The 20,135-nt window shown below is 38.8% G+C and overlaps 1 protein-coding gene across 1 annotated transcript in view; it reads right to left on the bottom strand.

The window, feature by feature from the left end:
• Positions 1-9,189: 9,189 nt before the first annotated feature.
• Positions 9,190-20,135, bottom strand: part of PIK3C2A (phosphatidylinositol-4-phosphate 3-kinase catalytic subunit type 2 alpha) — a gene marked incomplete in the record, with an annotated part of 1,553,204 nt that continues 1,542,258 nt past the window's right edge. Inside the window, 1 exon segment of the mRNA XM_044082088.1 lies at positions 9,190-11,717. Within this exon segment, the coding sequence (XP_043938023.1) occupies positions 11,532-11,717 (186 nt within the window).

The raw sequence follows: 20,135 nt of genomic DNA, 5'->3' as shown, positions 1-20,135 counted from the left end.
TCTGATAATTAACAGCCTGAAAGGCTAGGGCGACTGAAGTATAAACCTTTTTTACCCAACCTTTCCAAAGTCCTGCTGTCCTTATCAGAAGGAAGAAGCTTAGTAAAGGGCAGCAATCTAGAAGGCTTATCAGATGCCATAGAGACCAATGAAGGGTCAGCAGATGGAAACTTGTAAAGGAATTTGCAGTCATCAGGCACTTAATAAAACTGGTCTGGTTTCTTAGGAAGAGGGGGATGAGAGTCTGGATCCTGAGAAGCAGAAGAGAAAGCATCCAATACAGCAGATAAAACAGGAGGAACAGCAGAGGGTCTGGCAGACTCCAGTTGGATGAGCTCATAATATCTCCTTTGCACTTTAGACAATTGGGAACAATCCCATTTAAAGAACTCCACCATCCTGGCCATGGTATCCCCAAAAGAAATCTCCTCAAAAGGGGATTCAGGACTAGTAGACCCCTTTTCTTCAGAGCCATACTCCAGACGAGAAGGAATCTGGTTAGAATAGGCCAAGGACTCCTTATCCGGATCCTCATTTTCCTCAGAGGAATCCTGATCCCTTAGATATCTTGAGATAGAAGACCGAGGAGGAGGTGGGACAGAGACTCCCTGAGGAGGCTTCAAGGCCATAAAAATATTGAACAACCCTTGTGTAAAATCCTACCATTTACTTTGAGAGTCCTTGGGAGTAGAAGCAATATGTTTTGTCTTCTGATTCTTTTTTAAGGGGACATCCACCTTATGAAAAGAAGAAGGCTCCGACACTGGCCTACACTCAATCGTAGTCGGGATTTACTCCCTAGCCAGTATCTGAGGAACCCCCCCAGGCCCTTCAGTGATAATCAGCTGCAGTTCCCCCTGAGCGTCCGAAGCAGATGTCTACAAGGCCTCAGAGGCTGTGTGAGAAGCCAGATCCATGCCAGCCTCCAAACAGGTCATGGCAGATGAATCCAGCCCAGAAACCAGACAATGCTCTGAGGTTTTACCAGCCTCAAGAGAGACATCTGGTGGAAGAGGCACAGCTGAAGAATCTGACCTGACTCTTGTGGCCGCCGCCTTTAAAGATGGCTAACCCTCAGGGAAGGAAGTACCCTCCATAGCATCTTTCGCTAAGAGCTTTAGACACTGGTTCTCAAGATAAATGGCAAGAGAAGAAAGATGACTACATAAGGTCTTTGGAACAAAAGTCTGAAAAATCGTGCAAGACACATGGTCATAAGAAACTCCAAAAAACAAGCACTGCTGGTGATGGTCTTTATGGAGAGTATATCTGCCACACTGACATTTAGCCTTTCTGGATGATGTGAAACCACACAACACAAATGCTAAAAGCAAAAATAAGTCAAAAAACCCCAATGAGGCACTTTTCTGAATGATTATGTAATCAGCAATGATTCGGGCGATCAGACTGATGACTAAAAGATGGCATTTAGACTGGAGGTAAAGATGTTCTGAGGATGGTACATCAGATGCCACCTTTATTCCCTATACTATACGAGGAGCATAAGTGTGACGTACAGCGTACCTTAAAGCAATCTAAAGGCTTTGGTATACTGCCGGGACGTCGGGCCACCCTTAGCAGGGGTCGCTAATGTAATGAATACAGCATCAGCAATATGGAAGGACAGCAAATGTTCTTCACAATTTTTTTTAAAGTAACACAAGTCTGCAGCAATATCTGTTGTTACTGGAGCAAATTAGAGAGACCACTACTCAAGGGGAACCAGAAAATATTGAAAAAGAATGACACCACTATGCTTGCACATAAAGACATGTATTCTCCCTTAGTCAATTTTCCAGAGTTCTCCAAGAGCCAATACAGGCTCTTCAAACAAATGGATATATCTGTTGTTTCAGAATAGCAAACAGGTGATTTATATCAGAATCTGAAAATTATATGCAAGGGTGAAGGGTAGTGTCTAGGATAAGCTATGTGGATTCCTACACCACCTCTTTATAAGATTAGGTCTGCTACTTGGACTATGTTCTCAAAGCTGTCTGTATGCTAGTGTCAGTGCATTTTCAGACGTTGCTTTAATTACAGTGTATACATTTCTATCTTTAGCAAAACTGGTACAGCAGCTATAAGATTAAGTAGATCACTAGCTATCATTTGGCTCTTGATGATTACTTAACACCAGGACAGCTAGAAATAACTGACACAATATGGAAATACTCTGCCTGCATAATCCAGTATAGGTTTTAAAAATGGATGCACTATGATAAATCATAGCTTTTCTTCTGTTTAACATGATCCTGCCAATGTCCAGCTTGGCTCCTTTTCTAATGGTGTTGCAGTTACCCAATTCTCGAGGCACATGAACATGTTGACCCTTCACCTATTAAATTAAGTTAAGGCTGCAGACATAAGCTTAAGTAAATTGCTAAAATATGAGGAGTGGAGAAAAAGCCAAAGGGTAAAGTCTTAAACCAAAAAGGAAAATATACTGTACAGATGGAAATAAAATAATCTGTGGGCACTCATCCTGCATACCACTGTTAAAGAAACAGTCCACATTTTATGTGGTAGCATAACCTGCACTGTTAGCTGTCTATATTTTAGCACTGAATCAATGTAATTAAAGCCAAATCCCAGACTGCCGGAGAGCTCTGTGATTTTTTGGGGGGTCAAGGAGAAATGTGAAATAAACACACTCTTTGATAGGAGGGTAATTCTATGGTTTCCTTCTAAAGGAGGGAAGACATCGGCAAATGGGTCAAGGATGAGAAGAATATGGGAAGAGGACGACAACTTCAAGATATGATCTTTTTCCAAAATTATGACGGCTGTGGAGATGAAAGATCTAGTCCTTTTTGTCTGAATATGGTAGAAACACATTTCCCTGGTGTCTTATGTAAAACGGTGTCTGTGTAAAGACCTTCTGTGGCCATTTCCTGTGTGAGGCACAGAATTCAGAATAATCTTTTTTTCTGACCCCTTATTACATGATATGCTGAGTTAGGCATGTGACAGCCAAATACAACAGTAGCTTTGGGATAAGGTAGTAATGGAGGTAATCCCACATATGTGATGGCTGACCCCCCCCTCCAATATCTTCACCTAAACAAGCCTAGTCTGACAAACAGCAAGTTCAAATACTGATGTTGATGTTGAAGTCTTTCTAGGAACTCAAAAGTACTTATTCATTTGTTCAGGATATCAAAGCTACTGAAAAAAGGGAGTTGGAACATTCAACATACTGCTAGTGTTTGCACGTGTTATTGCGGCAGTTAACTAGGAGCATCTGTAAATCCTCTAATGTTGCCCTTTTTAAATGGCAGCATCTGTAAATATTCTAATGTTGCCATTTTCAACCAGGAACATCCCAAGGCACAGCCATCCCTCAACGATTTTAATCTTCAGTGGTACAAGACATTCAATGTTTTCATTGGGATACAGCCTCCTTAGTTGGATGGATGGCTACATTTCACGCAAGTATTTTGTTGGTGGCACTACTATTGACTTGGCTAAATGTGTATGCATCAATCATACTTTTACTAATGGGTTTAAACAGACAGCCCATCATCTTGTTCACCATTTAGTGAAAAACAGTCTGCTTGGATGGGGAAGGTCAGTGACTGAGTACAAAGGGGGTGATGGGACTTGCACCAGGACTTCTGTCTCCCTGGAACATCTGCAGCTATTTTTAAATCATAATTTTTCAGACGAATGCATAGACTCTTTCATGCTTTTTTTTTTTTTTGGAATGACAAACGTGGTCTGAAAGTCTATACATCTGTCATTTTTTTTTTTCAAATCATTCTCTATCACAGCCTCTCTCAAGTACAGTTTGATCTCTCTATGCCGAGTTGGGTCAAGAAAACACATGCACCGTATGCCTGTTCTTAAGAAAAATGTTCAGGCTACAGCAGCTCAAATTAAAAGGCAAAACTACTGTTCTAATGCAACAGTGGCAAGAAACTTGCAAAGAAAATCTACAACAAAGTGTCGATTACTATTTTTTGGGTTGAAAATGCTTTGAAGAACACAAGACGAAAACGGGGAAAAGAAAACCCCTACTAATGTTATGCAAGTTGCACTACATCAAGTCATTTAAACACTCAATGTAGCCACACAAAATTGATGTTCATTTTTAATGTATTTACCTTGATTTATGTTTTTTCCACATTTTTGAAGTCTGCCTGGGTATCTTACAAAATTGGAAAGTGAAGTCTGCAATGGGCTGAAGAACTGAACTGTATTACAAAGCAGCAAGGCAACATTGAAATTAACTAATACTCTTATTCTGCAGAACAGGTTTAAGAGTAAAGTATATACACAGATGTATACTAAACACAAACACACACACTATATATATATATATATATATATATATATATATATATATATATATATATATATATACACACATATATGTGTGTGTGTGTGTGTGCGCGCACGCATGAATGTGTTTGGATGCGTGTGCATGCATTAGTGCTCTTGATAGTAATGGGAAACTATTCTTCACTGTTGCTGCATGCTGACCAAAATGACAGAGTTACATACTGAGAAAGACACGAGCAGTTAAATAATGTAAAGCTGATAAGTGATGCAGTATTACCAGGCTGAGGAATCTGACAGTGACAATGTTTACACAAGTTACATTATATATTCTAACAGGTTGCTTTCATTAAAAACAAACTGCCATGCACTGAAATTAATACTGAACAAAAACAGTGTCACCTTTCTGCAGCACCCAAAAGTGACAACCTTTACATGAGCTACATTATATAGTGCTATAGGTCACTTTCACTGAAAAGAAAAGCAAACGGCAATGAACTGAAATTAATTCTGAACAAAACAATGTCACTTTACATTAGCAACATAAAGACAAAAAACTAACTGGAAAAAAATCAGTATCATTACCTTATGTTACTTTTTAATCACTTTGTGATTTCCGACAAACACATGTGATCAATGTAGAAGGTAACACACAAAGCAATGGGATTTGGGATAATTCTGACACAAACCCAGGCTAAAACTGCTTGACCCAGCTTTTGATGACTTTTCAACATGGTTTATTTACTGGGATGCACATGCCCACCTCCCTAGAACCTCAACTGTTCAAGGCTTTATTACCTCCCCTGACATTATGCTAAGCAACTCTGAGGCCACTGTACTACAGGGCCAAGGGCAAAGTCACAAATGAAGTGACATCATGCAATGTGTGTGAGATACGGCCATGCCTGCATTATCACACATTTTGCTATCACAAGGCTGATTACTTTTTACACATTGATTCAGACTCCTAAAATGACTCCACAGACAGCTAATGCTACCAGAAGAGTTTTCAAGGCACAGGGGGAAATCGAAGTAGGTTGTAAAGTCCTTTTTTCATATAACACATAGCACACATTCACACCTACAGGCGATTTGAGAGTGCCCAGTTCACCTTAAGGCATACCTGCCTACAAATGCAATGTGGTTTATAAATGGGATGTAACAGTTAAAGATAAAGCACCACCAATGACAGCAGTCATTTCCTGTCTACTGGTCTAAGAAATTTCAAGAGGATGCATTACTACAAGAATATGTCACTACATTAACAATACAATACACTTTTAGCATAAAGAGAATAGAACATATACTCTGAATATTTTAGAATAACCCTGAAATCAGTCAAAGGTATTCAGCCAAGCTTGTAAAGACATGTTAGAAAATAATTTACGTGCCTCACACTAATGTTTTGTTTCCTCTTGCAGAGTTTAATCCCACTGTTTCCATTACTTGGCATAATGGGCAACAAGAAGCCTAGAGATAAAAAAATAACGATCCCACTGCGTAACCTCTGACACCTTGTGCTATGGCATCTCATTAGCCTGCAGACACCTGTAGGTAAATGAACAACAACTGCATGTAAAAGATTGGTGATAAATAAAATTAAAACTCTTGTCTGTTAACCAGGCAATTCCACTAGCTACAAATACAAGAATTCAATTTCAAGGGCAACCTAAGAGCAGTGACTGGTTAAGCAAAGTGCTCAGTCTCTCACAGTAGGCAAACAGAAGTGGAAGGACTATGTGCTGTCAGACTAGAGTAATTACAAAAATAATGGGGGGTGATTGTGGTCTGAAATGCAGTTTAAAATAGAAGGCGAGAGCTCTGACAAGTTCAGTGTTTTCTACATGGCTGGTGGGAACTAACCACTCAGCTCTTGACTAAGAGTCAACTATCTAATTGTATACCAGTGAAATGCGATGAATTAAATGTGAAAGAGTGGCATATGCAAATACTGATGTCAACAACTGACCAACTACCATGTGAAATGATGAAGTAGAAAATTGCTTTTCTGATTAGTTTTACACTTGAAACAAAAAATAAAATATGCAAATGCCATCACCGCAAAGAGCAAATTATGTGGTTTGCATTTTACATTTACCAAACAAGAGTGCCCTGTTTATAATTACTTACAAACTCTGACATTTTGTGGCTTAGAAAATAACTGAAGCTTCAAGACCTTCCCCCCAAAAATGCCTCCGCACTTTATTTTATCAATTGGTTAGCACTGAAAAGACAAAAGTGCTATTTATACAGAGGTAATTGAAATTGGTAAGAAGAGCAGAACACAATATAAAATACACACAGAGTTACGGTTTCTAAGCACTTTCATTCATGGGAGTTGTAGATGTGCATGGTCTCTCATCACTTGATAAATTCATAGAAAGCATTTCAGGCAAGTCTTCATGCATTCTAAAGTAGTTTTTGCAATGAAAATAGTGAGCATTATGGAGCTAGAACCCCTTCATGCTAAACTCAACCACATAAAAATTCCAGACAGACAACTTGAAATTTTACTAAAGTTCTGACTTCCCACTTTTGATAGGGTTTAAATGAGACCTAGTAAATGTACACACTTCTCAGTTTCAAAACATGCAAAAAATACAAGCTCTTACAAGTACACTGGTGGAGCACTAAAAGTGGAATTAAACTTTTATTAAAAACAACTAAATTACTCAAAAATTTTTTTTCTTTTTTAAGAAAACTAAGCCCTGGAGGGAATCGCACTTTTCAGAATACATCCCTTTGGGGGAACCACTTTCTTCCTGTATATATTAATTCAGCCATATAGCATCAAGTAAAGTGCACCTTGTTTATCATTCTGTTACTGTATCCTAATCTCTTATTTAAACATATTATACAAAATTATACCTTTAGGCTGGTAGCACACCCACAGAGGAATGTGATAGGTGCAACAAATTTACCATCGTGACTCAAAGGACATAAAAATCTAACACCCTTAAGAAGAACATGTGTGCCTGTTTACCATTATCAGAACAAAGCATGATAATAAAGGATCTTTCCAAGTTAGCCTACAGTTAACACATTTCTCACTCAAGTTTTAAAGCTCCATGATTTAAATATTTCATCATTCAGCAATTTTCATTTCATAAATGACTTGTCAACAGAATAGGTATGCAAAAAAAGTTACAGCACCATCTCTGGGTGAAGTACGGAGCAAGGCACTTCCCCAGTGAAGACGGCATTTCAACCTGCACCCCTTCACTTAAAGTAACATTGTCCAAAGCTGCACAGCCTTGGAGAAGTTTGCGTATTTTGACAAGTCTGACAATTAACATGGAACTATGTAAATGGCAAACAATGACTATGGCATATGAACTACTGAGGCGGGGAAACTGCTGGATTAAGTAAACTTACACAAAGCACAAACCACATGCCTGACACAGATGCCTGGGGAAGGTTTCTGTGGTCATTTTTATTTTAGAACATCTAGACTATTCTGATAGCTCAGAGAAAAACTAAAAATCTAGCTGAGATGCTCTGCTCAATCAGATATTGGTATCTAGCTGGGGTGTTCTCAAATATGGGCATCTGCTCAAATGGTTTTGACAGAAGTATTTACATCTTAAAAGTAGACACCACTCTAATTTAGTCAGACCCCCCCCCCCCAAGGGTAGTTAGGGTTCAGCAGCTACTAAAAGTAAGCACAAAAGGAACATGTTTTCAGTAGGAAATTTAAAATCAATGCAGTGAGGCTGGAATACATTCTGCTCAAGTGGTACTAACAATGCATTTGCACTAAGCCTCTCCTATGGTGTAGAGAGATAAAAGCCTTAACTGCCCAGCTGAACCGTGATCGATTAGCAGCTTGGGCGACTGACTGACTTACATGATGCTCCCTAAGGGGAGGCGTGGTCTATAGAAGTTAGTTGCCCTTGGAAACAGTCACTGAGAATGGGGGGCTGGGGTTAGAGAAAGTGGGTAGGGCATATAAAAAAGGACCCCTCCGCCCAGGTCAGAAGCACACACAACTGAACCCTAAGGATACTCTTAAAGATCCAAAGCTAGCCACAGCAAAAACTGGAATAGTCTACGGGGGCTGTAGACCCAGAGTGGAGATGAGGCACTGGGGCCGAGCTGGTATCAACAATGTGTTTGCACTAAAAGCTTGTCTGAAATGCTGTAATGGGCAAAGGTAATCAAAACTCATTTAGAAAGCCTTCTGATGTTAATACATCACTGATATATATCTACATTTAAACTAATCAGAATGTTTTAATTAAGTCTAGAATGCTTACTGTACACTACAATTACTGTGAGGACACTCTGAGACAATCTCACATATTTAAAGAAGCATCACAAAATGACTACCCGTTAATATAGACGCCATAAGGACACACTACTACAATTACTTTCAAACATTTCTTGAAGATCTGTCTGTCACGGTTAAGGGAGCTTTACATACCAAATCACTGCACATAAACCCTACATGTACTTCCCCATATTAAAGACTGACTAGTTACCAGAATGACACAGTTTGAAGACTCACCTTGCTACATGAAACAGTTTTTTCTTGTTAATTTAGCATTCTAAAACCAAAGCATTGTTACAGAAGCTAAACACTAAAATTCTCAAGGATCTGAATATGTTATGTATGTGCAATTTCATTTTTTAAGCCATCATTTTTTGTGCAAGATACAACAAAGTCAAATGCTTTTAATAAAACATCTTCAAGCATGTAAAGTATCAGCATGCAAGTAGCAATAGAATTAGATATCAGCCTGTTTGTGACTCAAACAACAACTGCGGTGGTGGTGCTGTGGTAGCGTTGTTTCCTCATAGCAAGACGCTGTCCCGTTCGATTCTCAGCTACAGCGTCTTCTGTGGGAGGGATACGTGAATGGGGCATGCCTTCGTTGAAGGTTGTGCGTCAGGGCTGGTAACCCGGTACGTAAAAATCCACTACCAATTATTAGCGGACCGGTGTTCCGCTGTGGCGAACCCTAACCAGGAAAAGCCGAAAGACACAAACATGTGACTCAAACAACATTTATGCTGTGCAAACTCGGCAAACAGTATAAGTGCATCATATGACTACAAAAAAAATCTGACTTATTTTACAGCACCAGAAATTCAGGAAGGTGGCTAGATTTCCACTGAAAAGTGTATCAGCTACTCTGAAAGCATCTACCAAAGTCTTTGGGATGTGACATAACTGCATGCACCTTGATGTTTAAGTATTTTTCTTTATAAATACCAGCAGCTTAACACTTCGAATTCATCACTGAATATATAACCTGTCTCCTTCTAATTAAGAAAGCTTAACTGCTGACAAACAACCCTACTGCCATGCCATTGGTTTACCCCATTCATGATCTCAGTTTAAGCCCGGTTTTAAGTCAATAATTGTGCATCTTCCAGGATACATTTTATTAGTAGCAATGAGCACCATTACAATCCGAAGGCATATACTCCGGTGTGTGGTTGCAGTATCTTTCATAGGCAGAAATGCCTTGCTGTGTAAATTAGTCATAAGCTTCAAAAGGATAAAGCAAGGCACACAAGATGACTATGCAACTCCAGGCACAGGCATTCTAATGGACGTTTCCTTCTTTGAGGGAAAAAAAAAGGGCGAGGGACCAGCAAATTTGTTGATCGGTAACTAGTTGTGCTATAACAGCTTCAAAGGCATTAACTCAGACAAAAGCAAACTGTCAAATTCCAAAACACCATCAAATCTACTAAAAAATACAAAAGCAGCATTTTTGTAAGGTGCAACTCTCTGCACTAGTCAGTCTGCATCTCTAAATATACTAATTTCAAGATCACAGAACTGTTCCATCATTTCACTGTTTAGAGAGGCCAGGTTTTGATGAAACAGGTAATTAAAACAGCCAATTCTCATTTTGATGAAACCCTAACTGGCAAACTACATGCTTCCCAATCAATAACAGACTAGATATAATGCAACAGGCACTTCTCATAGAGATATATTTAAACACATTTTTGTCAAAAGAGAGCTGTGCTAACATGCAGGCACTTGAGAGAAAGAGCATAACGAGGGATGTAAATCTAAGAACAATAATCCTGCTGCTGATCACAACCACGCTCACTGCTTTCATTAACAGCATCCATGGACTACTCTTATCTTCTCTGTGTTGATGATGTCCAGATCGCTGGCATGTAGGAGATTCCAAGCTGCAGACAATACAATGCTGAGGAAAAGTTCTCCCTCTCTCAGGTGTGCTTACAGCATTTCTAAACTTTAAATACTTGGACTTAAATAAGCAAGAATGGAGCTGGAGCTTAATGTTGAAACAGACACCTTTCTAGAGAAAAAAATAAATGACTATGTTTCTAGTGGTTATGTTAACAAATAATGATAGACTTCTGCAACAATTACTGTACAAAATAATCGATATTCTAAGCAGAAGGGAACCTGATTGTGCTTTTCATAAAGCTGTATTACAAACATGTCAATTCAGGAACCAGAAGGCTGTGGACATTGCTAACATGGAACATGCCACACAGTACAATAAATTTAACCTACACTGCTCAACACAAGAAAACGACTTACACAGGAATACACAAGTGGCAATAGATATGGGATAAAGCTTCAGCAAGTTCAGCATTCTCTTCATTCTGAATTTCATTTTGATGTAAAAAAAAAAAACTACTGTTACAGCATTTCTTTAATCCCCAATACCATACTTAAAGGAATGAGAATTTGTCAGTTCTCAGAAAAAGTACATATTTTACAAAACTGGAACAGCTATAATATATGTGATGCTTCAAGTTCTGCTAAAAATGCAGTAATTTTCTTCTCTAGAATGACTGGTCCACTGTGCAGAAGAAAACATACATAATTACCTCCAAATGTAACACATTACAGTACTATCCTCCCCAAATATTAAGCAAGCAGTTATTTTTCACATCAAGTCATCAGACACCAGAACAGACTGATGTAGTTTAGACTGTCAATACTCTTAACACATACAAAACAAGGGCACTGCTTCTTAACGTTAAGAAATTTCTCTTACTAAAGTTATACTTGCTGGTCCCAGTTTTTAGATATCTAGTAAAGGACACTAAGTGCTGAAAATGGGAAGGATATTACTGTACTGCTGCAATGGCTAATCAGCTTGCTCATGCAAGTCTACTACACAAAAGACGGGACAAAAAAAACTCACCGATAATCTGAGACACACTTGGTGTCAAGAAAGAAAATGTGAATTTTCTGTAGGTAATCAGAGCACTGCCTTTAACAAGCAAGTCTTTTTAGTTGTACATTATTAACATAAATGGGGTACAGCACTCAGCTTGTACCAACTAACAGTCTCCTTGCTTAAGTTAAAATCTTTCAGAGGAAGAGTAAGGCCACCAAGAAAGAAATTCTCCTGCAGTGATTCGGCACTCAGAACGCTCAGCTGAAGCTCCTTTTGTTTCAGGGTTTCTACACTGTAGCCACTGTACACAAGCTTAAAAAGATAAAAAAAAATAAAAAAATTATAACACATGTAACGCTGGTCATACAAACAGAAAATGTAATGCCTTTACGACTTTCTAACACTAAATATTTTCACAAAAATGGTTAAGGCTACAGTTAACCAAATTCATCTCTCTATACAAAAGGAATTCAGTGAATGACCATCTACTGCAGCTGCTCATTTTCCATGTAATTCACCACCTGTGACACCCAGTATGTTTTAGATGGTAGAGACATCAGAAAACAAAGATTATGACATGCAATACCTTTCTTAACATGCAGTGATATTAGAAAGTCAAGATGAATGAATGGGATCTAGACTGCACAGTCCTAACATTGAAAGGTCCAGTTTTCACATTAATTTGTAAATACAAAATTCACATATAAAGGCAGTAACATGTTTATATTCAACACAATAGTAAATCTTTAAGAACTGTTCTTGCAACAGAACATCACATATGGCACAGAAGACAAAACAGATTATCCAAGTAAGGTGAAACCTTATTATGGTTCCAAAGGAACGCTCGAGTGTAGCAGTATAAAGTAGCTAAAATTAGCTGTAAATAAACTGTAGATGAACACTAATAAGTGCCTTAAAAGTAAATTTATTTGAGCGCGCTTTCGTCTAAAGTAACAAGACTTCATCAGAAACATTTAAATGTAACTTTTAAGGCACTTATTAGTGTTCATCTACAGTTTATTTACAGCTAATTTTAGCTACTTTATACTGCTACACTCGAGGTGTTCCTTTGGATGTTCAAGTTGGTTGGTAGCAGTTCCTGTGTTTTCTTTTTACAAGTCAAACCTTATTATATCAGAGGATCTTTCTGTGGTTATCCATGTTTTGATCTTTCATTCTTTAAATATTACTTTGGACTGCCTAATAATTTACCTTGACCACCTTCAATACATGCAGAATTGGTTGGGTGTGAATAATTCATCACGTGACACCAACATCACTCCTGTACTGCATCTTCAACTGCAGGGAGAACCAAGTTTAGTCTACAAGGGGGTGGTTATGATCTCTAAGCTCTACAAGACATAGGCTCCTGCTGTTCTACCAACTGCTCTGATAATGAAGGGCTGTTAATGGCTCACAGGATGAGTTTTAAGAAACATGGGAGGTATTCCTTTTCCTACTAAGGTCCTCTCTCTACCAAAGCTCATGAGGTGATTAGCTCCAAATGTTATTCATTGGCCAGCTTTAGGTGATCCATAAAGACTTACCTGCATGCTAATGGTATAATACTATTGCATCATCCTGGAATTTTATCAATTTTTTCTGATCCAGAACTGTCCTTACAATACTAATTCATCCTGGTAAGCCATTTTCTTCCACAGCCTAGCCCCCTCTCTCACTCGTCTCCAAACTGCTACTAACCAACTCCTACTTTATAGACTGTCTAGCTCAACTTGTGAATCTTCCACACACTTACGCCACCCTCACCCCCCTTTCCTCCTATCCCCTCTTCTAATTCCTCTGCCTTCTGCTTAAAAACGGTTTCCACTTCATATGTAAAATCTTTACTTCTGAAGAGTAAACCTTGTTTTCCCTCTTTCGATGGTCTCCCTCCTCTCTTTCTCCAACTAGCTGCAAACTCTCTAGCACTTCCCATCTCTTGTTGTTGTGTCTTTCTGCTTTTCCCGGTTAGGGGTCGCCACAGCGGAACTCCGGTCCGCTAATGATTGGCAGTTGATTTTTTCGTGCTTAGTTGCCAGCCCTAATGCACAACCTTCAACGAAGGTACGCCCATTCACGCATGTCTCCACGCAGAAGACTCTCTAGCTGAGAGTCGAACCGGACAGCGTCTTACTGTGAGGCGACAGCGCTACCCATCTCTATTCTCATTGATTGTTCTAATACTGAAGCTTGGGTCCCTGATATTTGGAAAAAGTTCTACACTCTTCCCATCCATAAAGGAGGTAATTCAACTGAACTGTCCAACTATACCCATAGCAATTCTTTTACCTCTATCCAAGACCTTGGAAAAATGTGTAAACAAACATCCTACAAAGCCTTACTCATGAGATCTTAATCATTCCCACACAACATGGCTTTCGCCCTGGTCATTGTACATCTACTACTCTCATCTCCTTCATAAATACTATTTCACAAGCCAGAGACCAGAATAAGCTTGTTTTCAGTCTCTCACTCTCTTCTGTTAGACAAACTCTATTAAACCTATCTACCACCACTATCTCATGGTTCTCTAGTTATCTTAGCAACCGGTTCCACTATCAAATGGTGCTCTGCTATCTCCCCTGGACTCCCTATACAGATGGGAGTTCCCCAAGGGTCAATTCTCAGACCTCTACTTTTTAATATTTTTACTAATCAATTATCTTCTTCAACCCAATACTCATCATTTGCCCAGTAGGCAGACGATTCCACAGTCATCACCATTGCTGATACCTTCCCTGATCTTCACACTAAAACCCAGCACTCCTTTGTCTGTTGAAAATTGGCTCAACCTAAACCTTCTTACCTTAAATCCAAAGAAGACCAAACTATTACTACTGATACCAAAAACTATGTACCATTTAAAAGCAACTTTCACCATCTCTTCCCACAATAACACACCCATAATAGCAGAAAACCACACCAAACTAGTTGGGGTCATTATTGATGACCAGCTAAAATTTGATCTGTATGTTCTAAGTTATATTAAGAAAACCCATCAAAAACTTTAACTTTTCTGCACTGAGGAAGGCTAGGTTAGCCATAACCGGTTTGATGCTTACTTTGTATAACGTGTGCACTCTCAGGGGCTTTCATTACCCATAGTTATGTTTTTAATAGCTTTTTATTAAACTGTTTTGTGACAATCACCTCATTGTGCTGGCTTTAGTTTTTTGAATTACTGGAGCGCATTTGAGCCGTTATACTTGCCATATGTGCGAGGGAGTGATGTTTAGTGCTTCTGTATAGAAACAAAAGTTTTCTCTCTAGTACTGCTAAAAGATCTCTTTCACATGCTTACCTATTACCAACACCTCTCTATAGGTCTCACATTCTCACCAATTTACAATCCACACTTATTTCTAAACTTGAGTCCACTTACAAGATGGCTAAATTTGCCACATAACTTCCTTACTGCATTCATTACTGCTTAGCACTCAAAAAACTGAACTGGTCAGAACTCCCTCATAACCTCCTCCTCTCCCAAATTCAATTCATTCATTCTACTCTTTATCAACCCACTTTCTGCCCCAGAATTTTATCTATCGTCTCCCTCTACATGCCTATTAGCACCCTGCGAAGCTCTGAACAACATCTCCTGACTACTCTCAAGGCTAAGACCAATATAGGTAAAACCCTCTTATAGCTGTTACCCTGCTGAGAAATGGAATAAACTACCTTTAAACATCAGTTACATAAGATCCAAATCCCTTTTCAGGAAGGCAGTAAAAATTCACTTTAATGAAAATAAATTATGTTTGTGCTATCTTCCTCCTGTATGACTCATCTCCCTAAGGTATCCTATTTCTCTTATCTAGCTTCTATTTTTGTGCAACTCTACCTTTCTCCTTACCTCTCTCTTTTACAACACTGCTACTCATCTTTCCTTCCTCTCTCCTTCTACCCTGCATTCTTAAATTCCTTTCACACTAGACCTACTATTTTCCTGTTCACAGCCAAGCTAACTTTTCTGTATAATCTTTTCAAAAGTAAATGTCTATCTTTGTTTGTTTGTCTCCTTTATCTCCTCATGCTGTAAGGTATATTCAAATTGCTTTATATTTTAACTTGCTATTACTTATGTTAATGTATTTTTTGGATCTTATGTTAAATAAACTATGTTTTTCTGTGGAGCTTTTCTCCCTGGGTCTCCACTGAAAAAGGGCTTTGTCCCAGTTGGACTAACCTGGTCAACAAATGTCAAATAAAAATAATTTGTTTTCTTACACCCGATTTATCTTATTCAAGGTCAACAGAGAGTTGAAACTAATGCTACAGTCAAAATATGCAAGGCAGAGAACAAATCCTGGATGGCGTGTCACCACAAGATGCATAACCTAACTGCACACATGTATGCAATTCACAGTAACATCAACAAATAAACTATCATGTCTTCAGGATGTGGAAAGGAGCTCGAGTCCCCTGCAAACCCCACAAAAACAGAGGGAAGACAATGGCATTGCAACTAAAACATTTAAAGCTGTACTGCACTATAAACATTTCTTTAGGGAAATACTGCCTTTTATTCCTGTATCTGATACACTAAATTTCCTAAAAAACTTACAATACTTAAACTCCAGTGACTACACTCAAACAGCATATCACTGAAAACTGTCTCCTAATTCTAAACTATGAAAAGTGCATCAACATTAAAACTATTCCAGTAGTCACTGTATTCTGAGGGGAACCTAATCAATGCTTATAAAAGCTTGCATAATGAAATCTTCACTATTCACTTGTGATTAACCTTTACTGGTAACAATCAAACTACAGAATCTCCTGTTGCAACTGGAAACACAGTTCTAGACTAAAATGAGTAAACCAATGCTTGCTAGTTAAACTGCAGTATAAACTTCCAAGAGACGCAAGACTACTCCCTCTTCTGAAAAAAATTAAAAACAAAGCACTTCCTAAATGGGGTAAATGACCTTATGTAAGAAACTTCCATTCTACTGCCATTCTCTGCAGATTTTCCATCTTTTTACAAAGATCTACACACTTTCAACGTCAGCAACATGCTACCACACAGCCAACCAATTAACTGTCTTTCCCTGTGGGTTCTGTCCCAACCATAGTACTGATACTGCTCTACTTGTTGTACATGGCTTACACAGCAACATTAACTACACTACTGTTGGTACACCCATCTCTGATCTATAGTCAAAGCCTCTAACACTGTAAAACACTGAGTTTTCGCAGATACACTAACTCATCTTGACATCCAACAGGCCTTCTTAGCCTGATACAATAGCCAACTAAAGGCCTTGAAGCAAGACATCAGATGGGAGTCAGAAATGTCCTTCCCTGGATATTCTCTTGGGTGTTGTACAGGAATCTGTGCTTGTCCAGTGCTTTCAGCTGTCTCCATAAAAATGCAAAATACTGCATGGTGCTTCCAAGTTAATAGAATATGTAAAAATACTCCATCCAGCCATGTCCTACCTCTGTGCAGAGCTCACAGGATCACAGGAACTACAAGGCAATTAAGTCTGAAGACCATGTGTGCCTTGTTAAATAACACCCTCAAAATGCCCCCCACACACACACACACATCATGGAGGGATAGACATGTCAGGTGTAGGATGAACTAATGGGTACCATCCAACTGTTAAGTTTAGTCTTGAAAGAGGCAATAGTGTATTTTTCTTTACATGCGAGGGCAATCTAGAAAGAGGCAACAGTGTTATTCTACTTTATATGCAGGGGCAATCTGTTCCAGGGAAATGGGGCAAACCGACCTTTAGGTCAGACTTAATGCTGTTTGGAACTGGTTAGCGGACTATGGTCTACTCAATTTGAAAGTCATAACATCTATTTTTGTCACTAGTCCACTGACTCTGACCATACAAGTATACTATGTCAACTTGAATCCAAAGATGCCACATCATCTGAAATTATCAAATCTGCAGAACCTCAGGCTTTACTACTGGTCTGCAGTTTACATGTGATTTACACATAATTAGGCTGTTTACAATGACATATAGACAGCAATGCATCACTGGTACCAGTTTCATAAGCCCTTTCACTCCACTATAAATCGCCAAAACCTTTCTCCAACATAGCTTGCATATTTTGAGATCAAACAGTTCTTTGCAAATCCTGTCTCTTGCATCTATCCAGACTACAATCTGCCTATAATAAAACTGAAAAACATCCCTTCTTGCTCTTCTCTTTGTCTGTCCATTCCTACACTTGGGTGGCCTGAATTTAATTAACCTAAGTCTTTTTCCAAACATTGTATTCTGCTCACTGTTTAGCTATTTATAATGTTCTTGGGTGACCACCCCTTACAAGTACCCTCCATTTGTAAACTTAAGTTCCTCATTTGTAAGACAACTGACATAACAATAACTTGCCCTCTCTACACAAACACTTTTGCTGTGGATCTAAACAACCTACTGCAGAACAAACAAATCTCATCACTTCTTGACTTCAAAGAGCTCCAAAAATGCACACTACACAGCAACTGCAGGATTACCTATATCTTGAATTCTTTATCTCTTCCTCCACTGCACCACCTCTAGACTTGTACAGTTCTGATTTTTGCTCACTTTTATTTGCTGATTTAACTGGACTGATCAGCCACAACTCAGGCCACTTTGGAGAATACGAAACACAAGTCAATAGCAAACACATTTGGCAAATTATGCAACTAGAAAAGTAATAGAAATGCGATCGACAATAAGAATACAGAAGTACCAGCAAAACACAGAAGTCAAGCAAGTGTAATGTGCAATAAAATTAAAACAGTCAACATATTTTATAACATATACAGTAAATATATTTATAGTAAGTCAGCTTGGTAACCATGTCTACATGTGGAAATAGATATTAACAGTTCAAATACAGTTCTGGTTTTAATAGTCAAAAGTTGCTCTGCCTATGTGCTTTACCCATTATCATAATGGATGTGTTCATACTCATCAATAAATTTTAAGACCCATCTTTTTTTTCTCTCTGTATGCTCTAAATGTCTCTCTCTCCTCACTTTCTGATCTGCTCTCCTTGCCTTGATCCAAATTTGTGCTATTCTTCCTTCCTGACGTTTATTCTTCCCAAATCCCTCATTATTTCACTCAAGTCTATCCCCCTCCTTTACTTTTCTGAATCTAGGGAATTTAAATCAAGTATTGGTGCTATATATTAGCAGGGCCAGATACAGCTGCAGCTCCAGGCCCACATGTCTGAAATATGCCCTGCTGCTTCTACTCCCAGTTTAGTCAGAAGTCACGTGCCACTGGCACATCAAATACCACCACCTCTATAACCTTCAGCTGCAGATTCATAGTGCCCATAATCTTTTGCAAGTTATGTATAGTATGTGTACTAAGGGAGACATTTTGTCTTCATCCTATTAAATTGTCACAGAAGACTGCATATAGGTGCATTCTTGACATCTGGCATCTACTTTAGTCAGAATTCAATAAAATATTTTACATCGTTTTATAAAGGCTTGAATTTTCACTGCATTAGTAATTTACAGTGTGCAGATTTTCTCCATGAGCCTTCTTTGAAAAATAGGCACTGTCCAGCTAACTTTCCATGAAAAAAACATTTAATGAAAGTGAAAACACTACTGGGACTTTCGTACCCTATCTTGGATGGTGCCTCTTGATGAATCAAGATAGTGAAGTAGACACAGAAAAGTTAGAACAAAAAAACTAACAACTGCTTTGGCAGAAGAAGCACTACCCTAGGAGGTCAAATCAGTCTTACAATACCTTGTGAAGATATGTGGAGCGGATAATGACTGCCACACATATTTAATGGAATATTTATAAACAGGATGAAAAAGTTGCTGTAGCTCCAACTGTATACCACATGTAGAGCATCAATGAAGGAAGCTGGTGCTGGTGAATAAATGAATACGAAGAAAATGTATAATCAGAATTTATTAGAATTGAGCGCTTTTATCTCTGCCTGAGACTTCACCAGAAGAAAATCAAGTACCGACAGTCAGATATATATACACACTACAAAAACACTTGACCTGTTAATGAATAAACAGAGTCCCTGAGTCAAAAGAAAGTGAAGAACCTCCAAGGAGATAAAGGAATGTCTGAAAAGTGAGGAAGGGATTTACAAACCATGAAAGATCCCTGATGGATAATGGCCAGAACCAGAGAGTCTGAAGTGATCCATTTTGGAAGACACAAAGACAGACGGAGGGAGAAGGGAACCTGGCTGAGGTCAGGAGGAAGCAAATTTGTCAAATAGAACCTGGCTTATCCTGGAAAGCAGGATTCTGGGAGGCAGAGGAGTAAGTAGACTTAGCAAGAGGCACACATGGCTAGAACCATTTTTGCCCTTAAGAGGAGGTCAAGACTTCCTGCAAAAAAAAAAAAAAAAGCAGACAGAGTAAGACAATTCCTCTGAAATTTAGTAATAGGAGAAACAAAATGTGTTTAAGCTCCTACAAGGCTTTACCCTGGTCTTGGAGAGACTTGAAAAGCTCATCCGCTGAAGATCCAAAACTATTTTAATTATCCAAAGGAGCATCTGAAGGTTTGGCATTAATGTCATCAGTCAAACCTGAAGATGAAGCTAAAAAGTACAGTTGTGTACACTTACCATAAATGTAGATGTTCGAGTGCATTCACTGTTGCACTCATCACATTTGGGTTATATGCTTGCAGTAGCCCTCAGTTAGCCTGATTAACAAAGTCTTGGGTCCTGCGTCGGTTGCCATCTCCTCTTCCGTGACGTCAGGTAGTCAGGGGTATAAAGCAT

Source organism: Protopterus annectens, chromosome 9.part0 (genome assembly GCF_019279795.1).
Source record: "Protopterus annectens isolate FY-2018-M chromosome 9.part0, PAN1.0, whole genome shotgun sequence".
Classification (NCBI taxonomy): domain Eukaryota; kingdom Metazoa; phylum Chordata; order Ceratodontiformes; family Protopteridae; genus Protopterus; species Protopterus annectens.
Note: the sequence above shows the minus strand (reverse complement) of the source record. Positions and strands in the feature narration are given on the sequence as shown.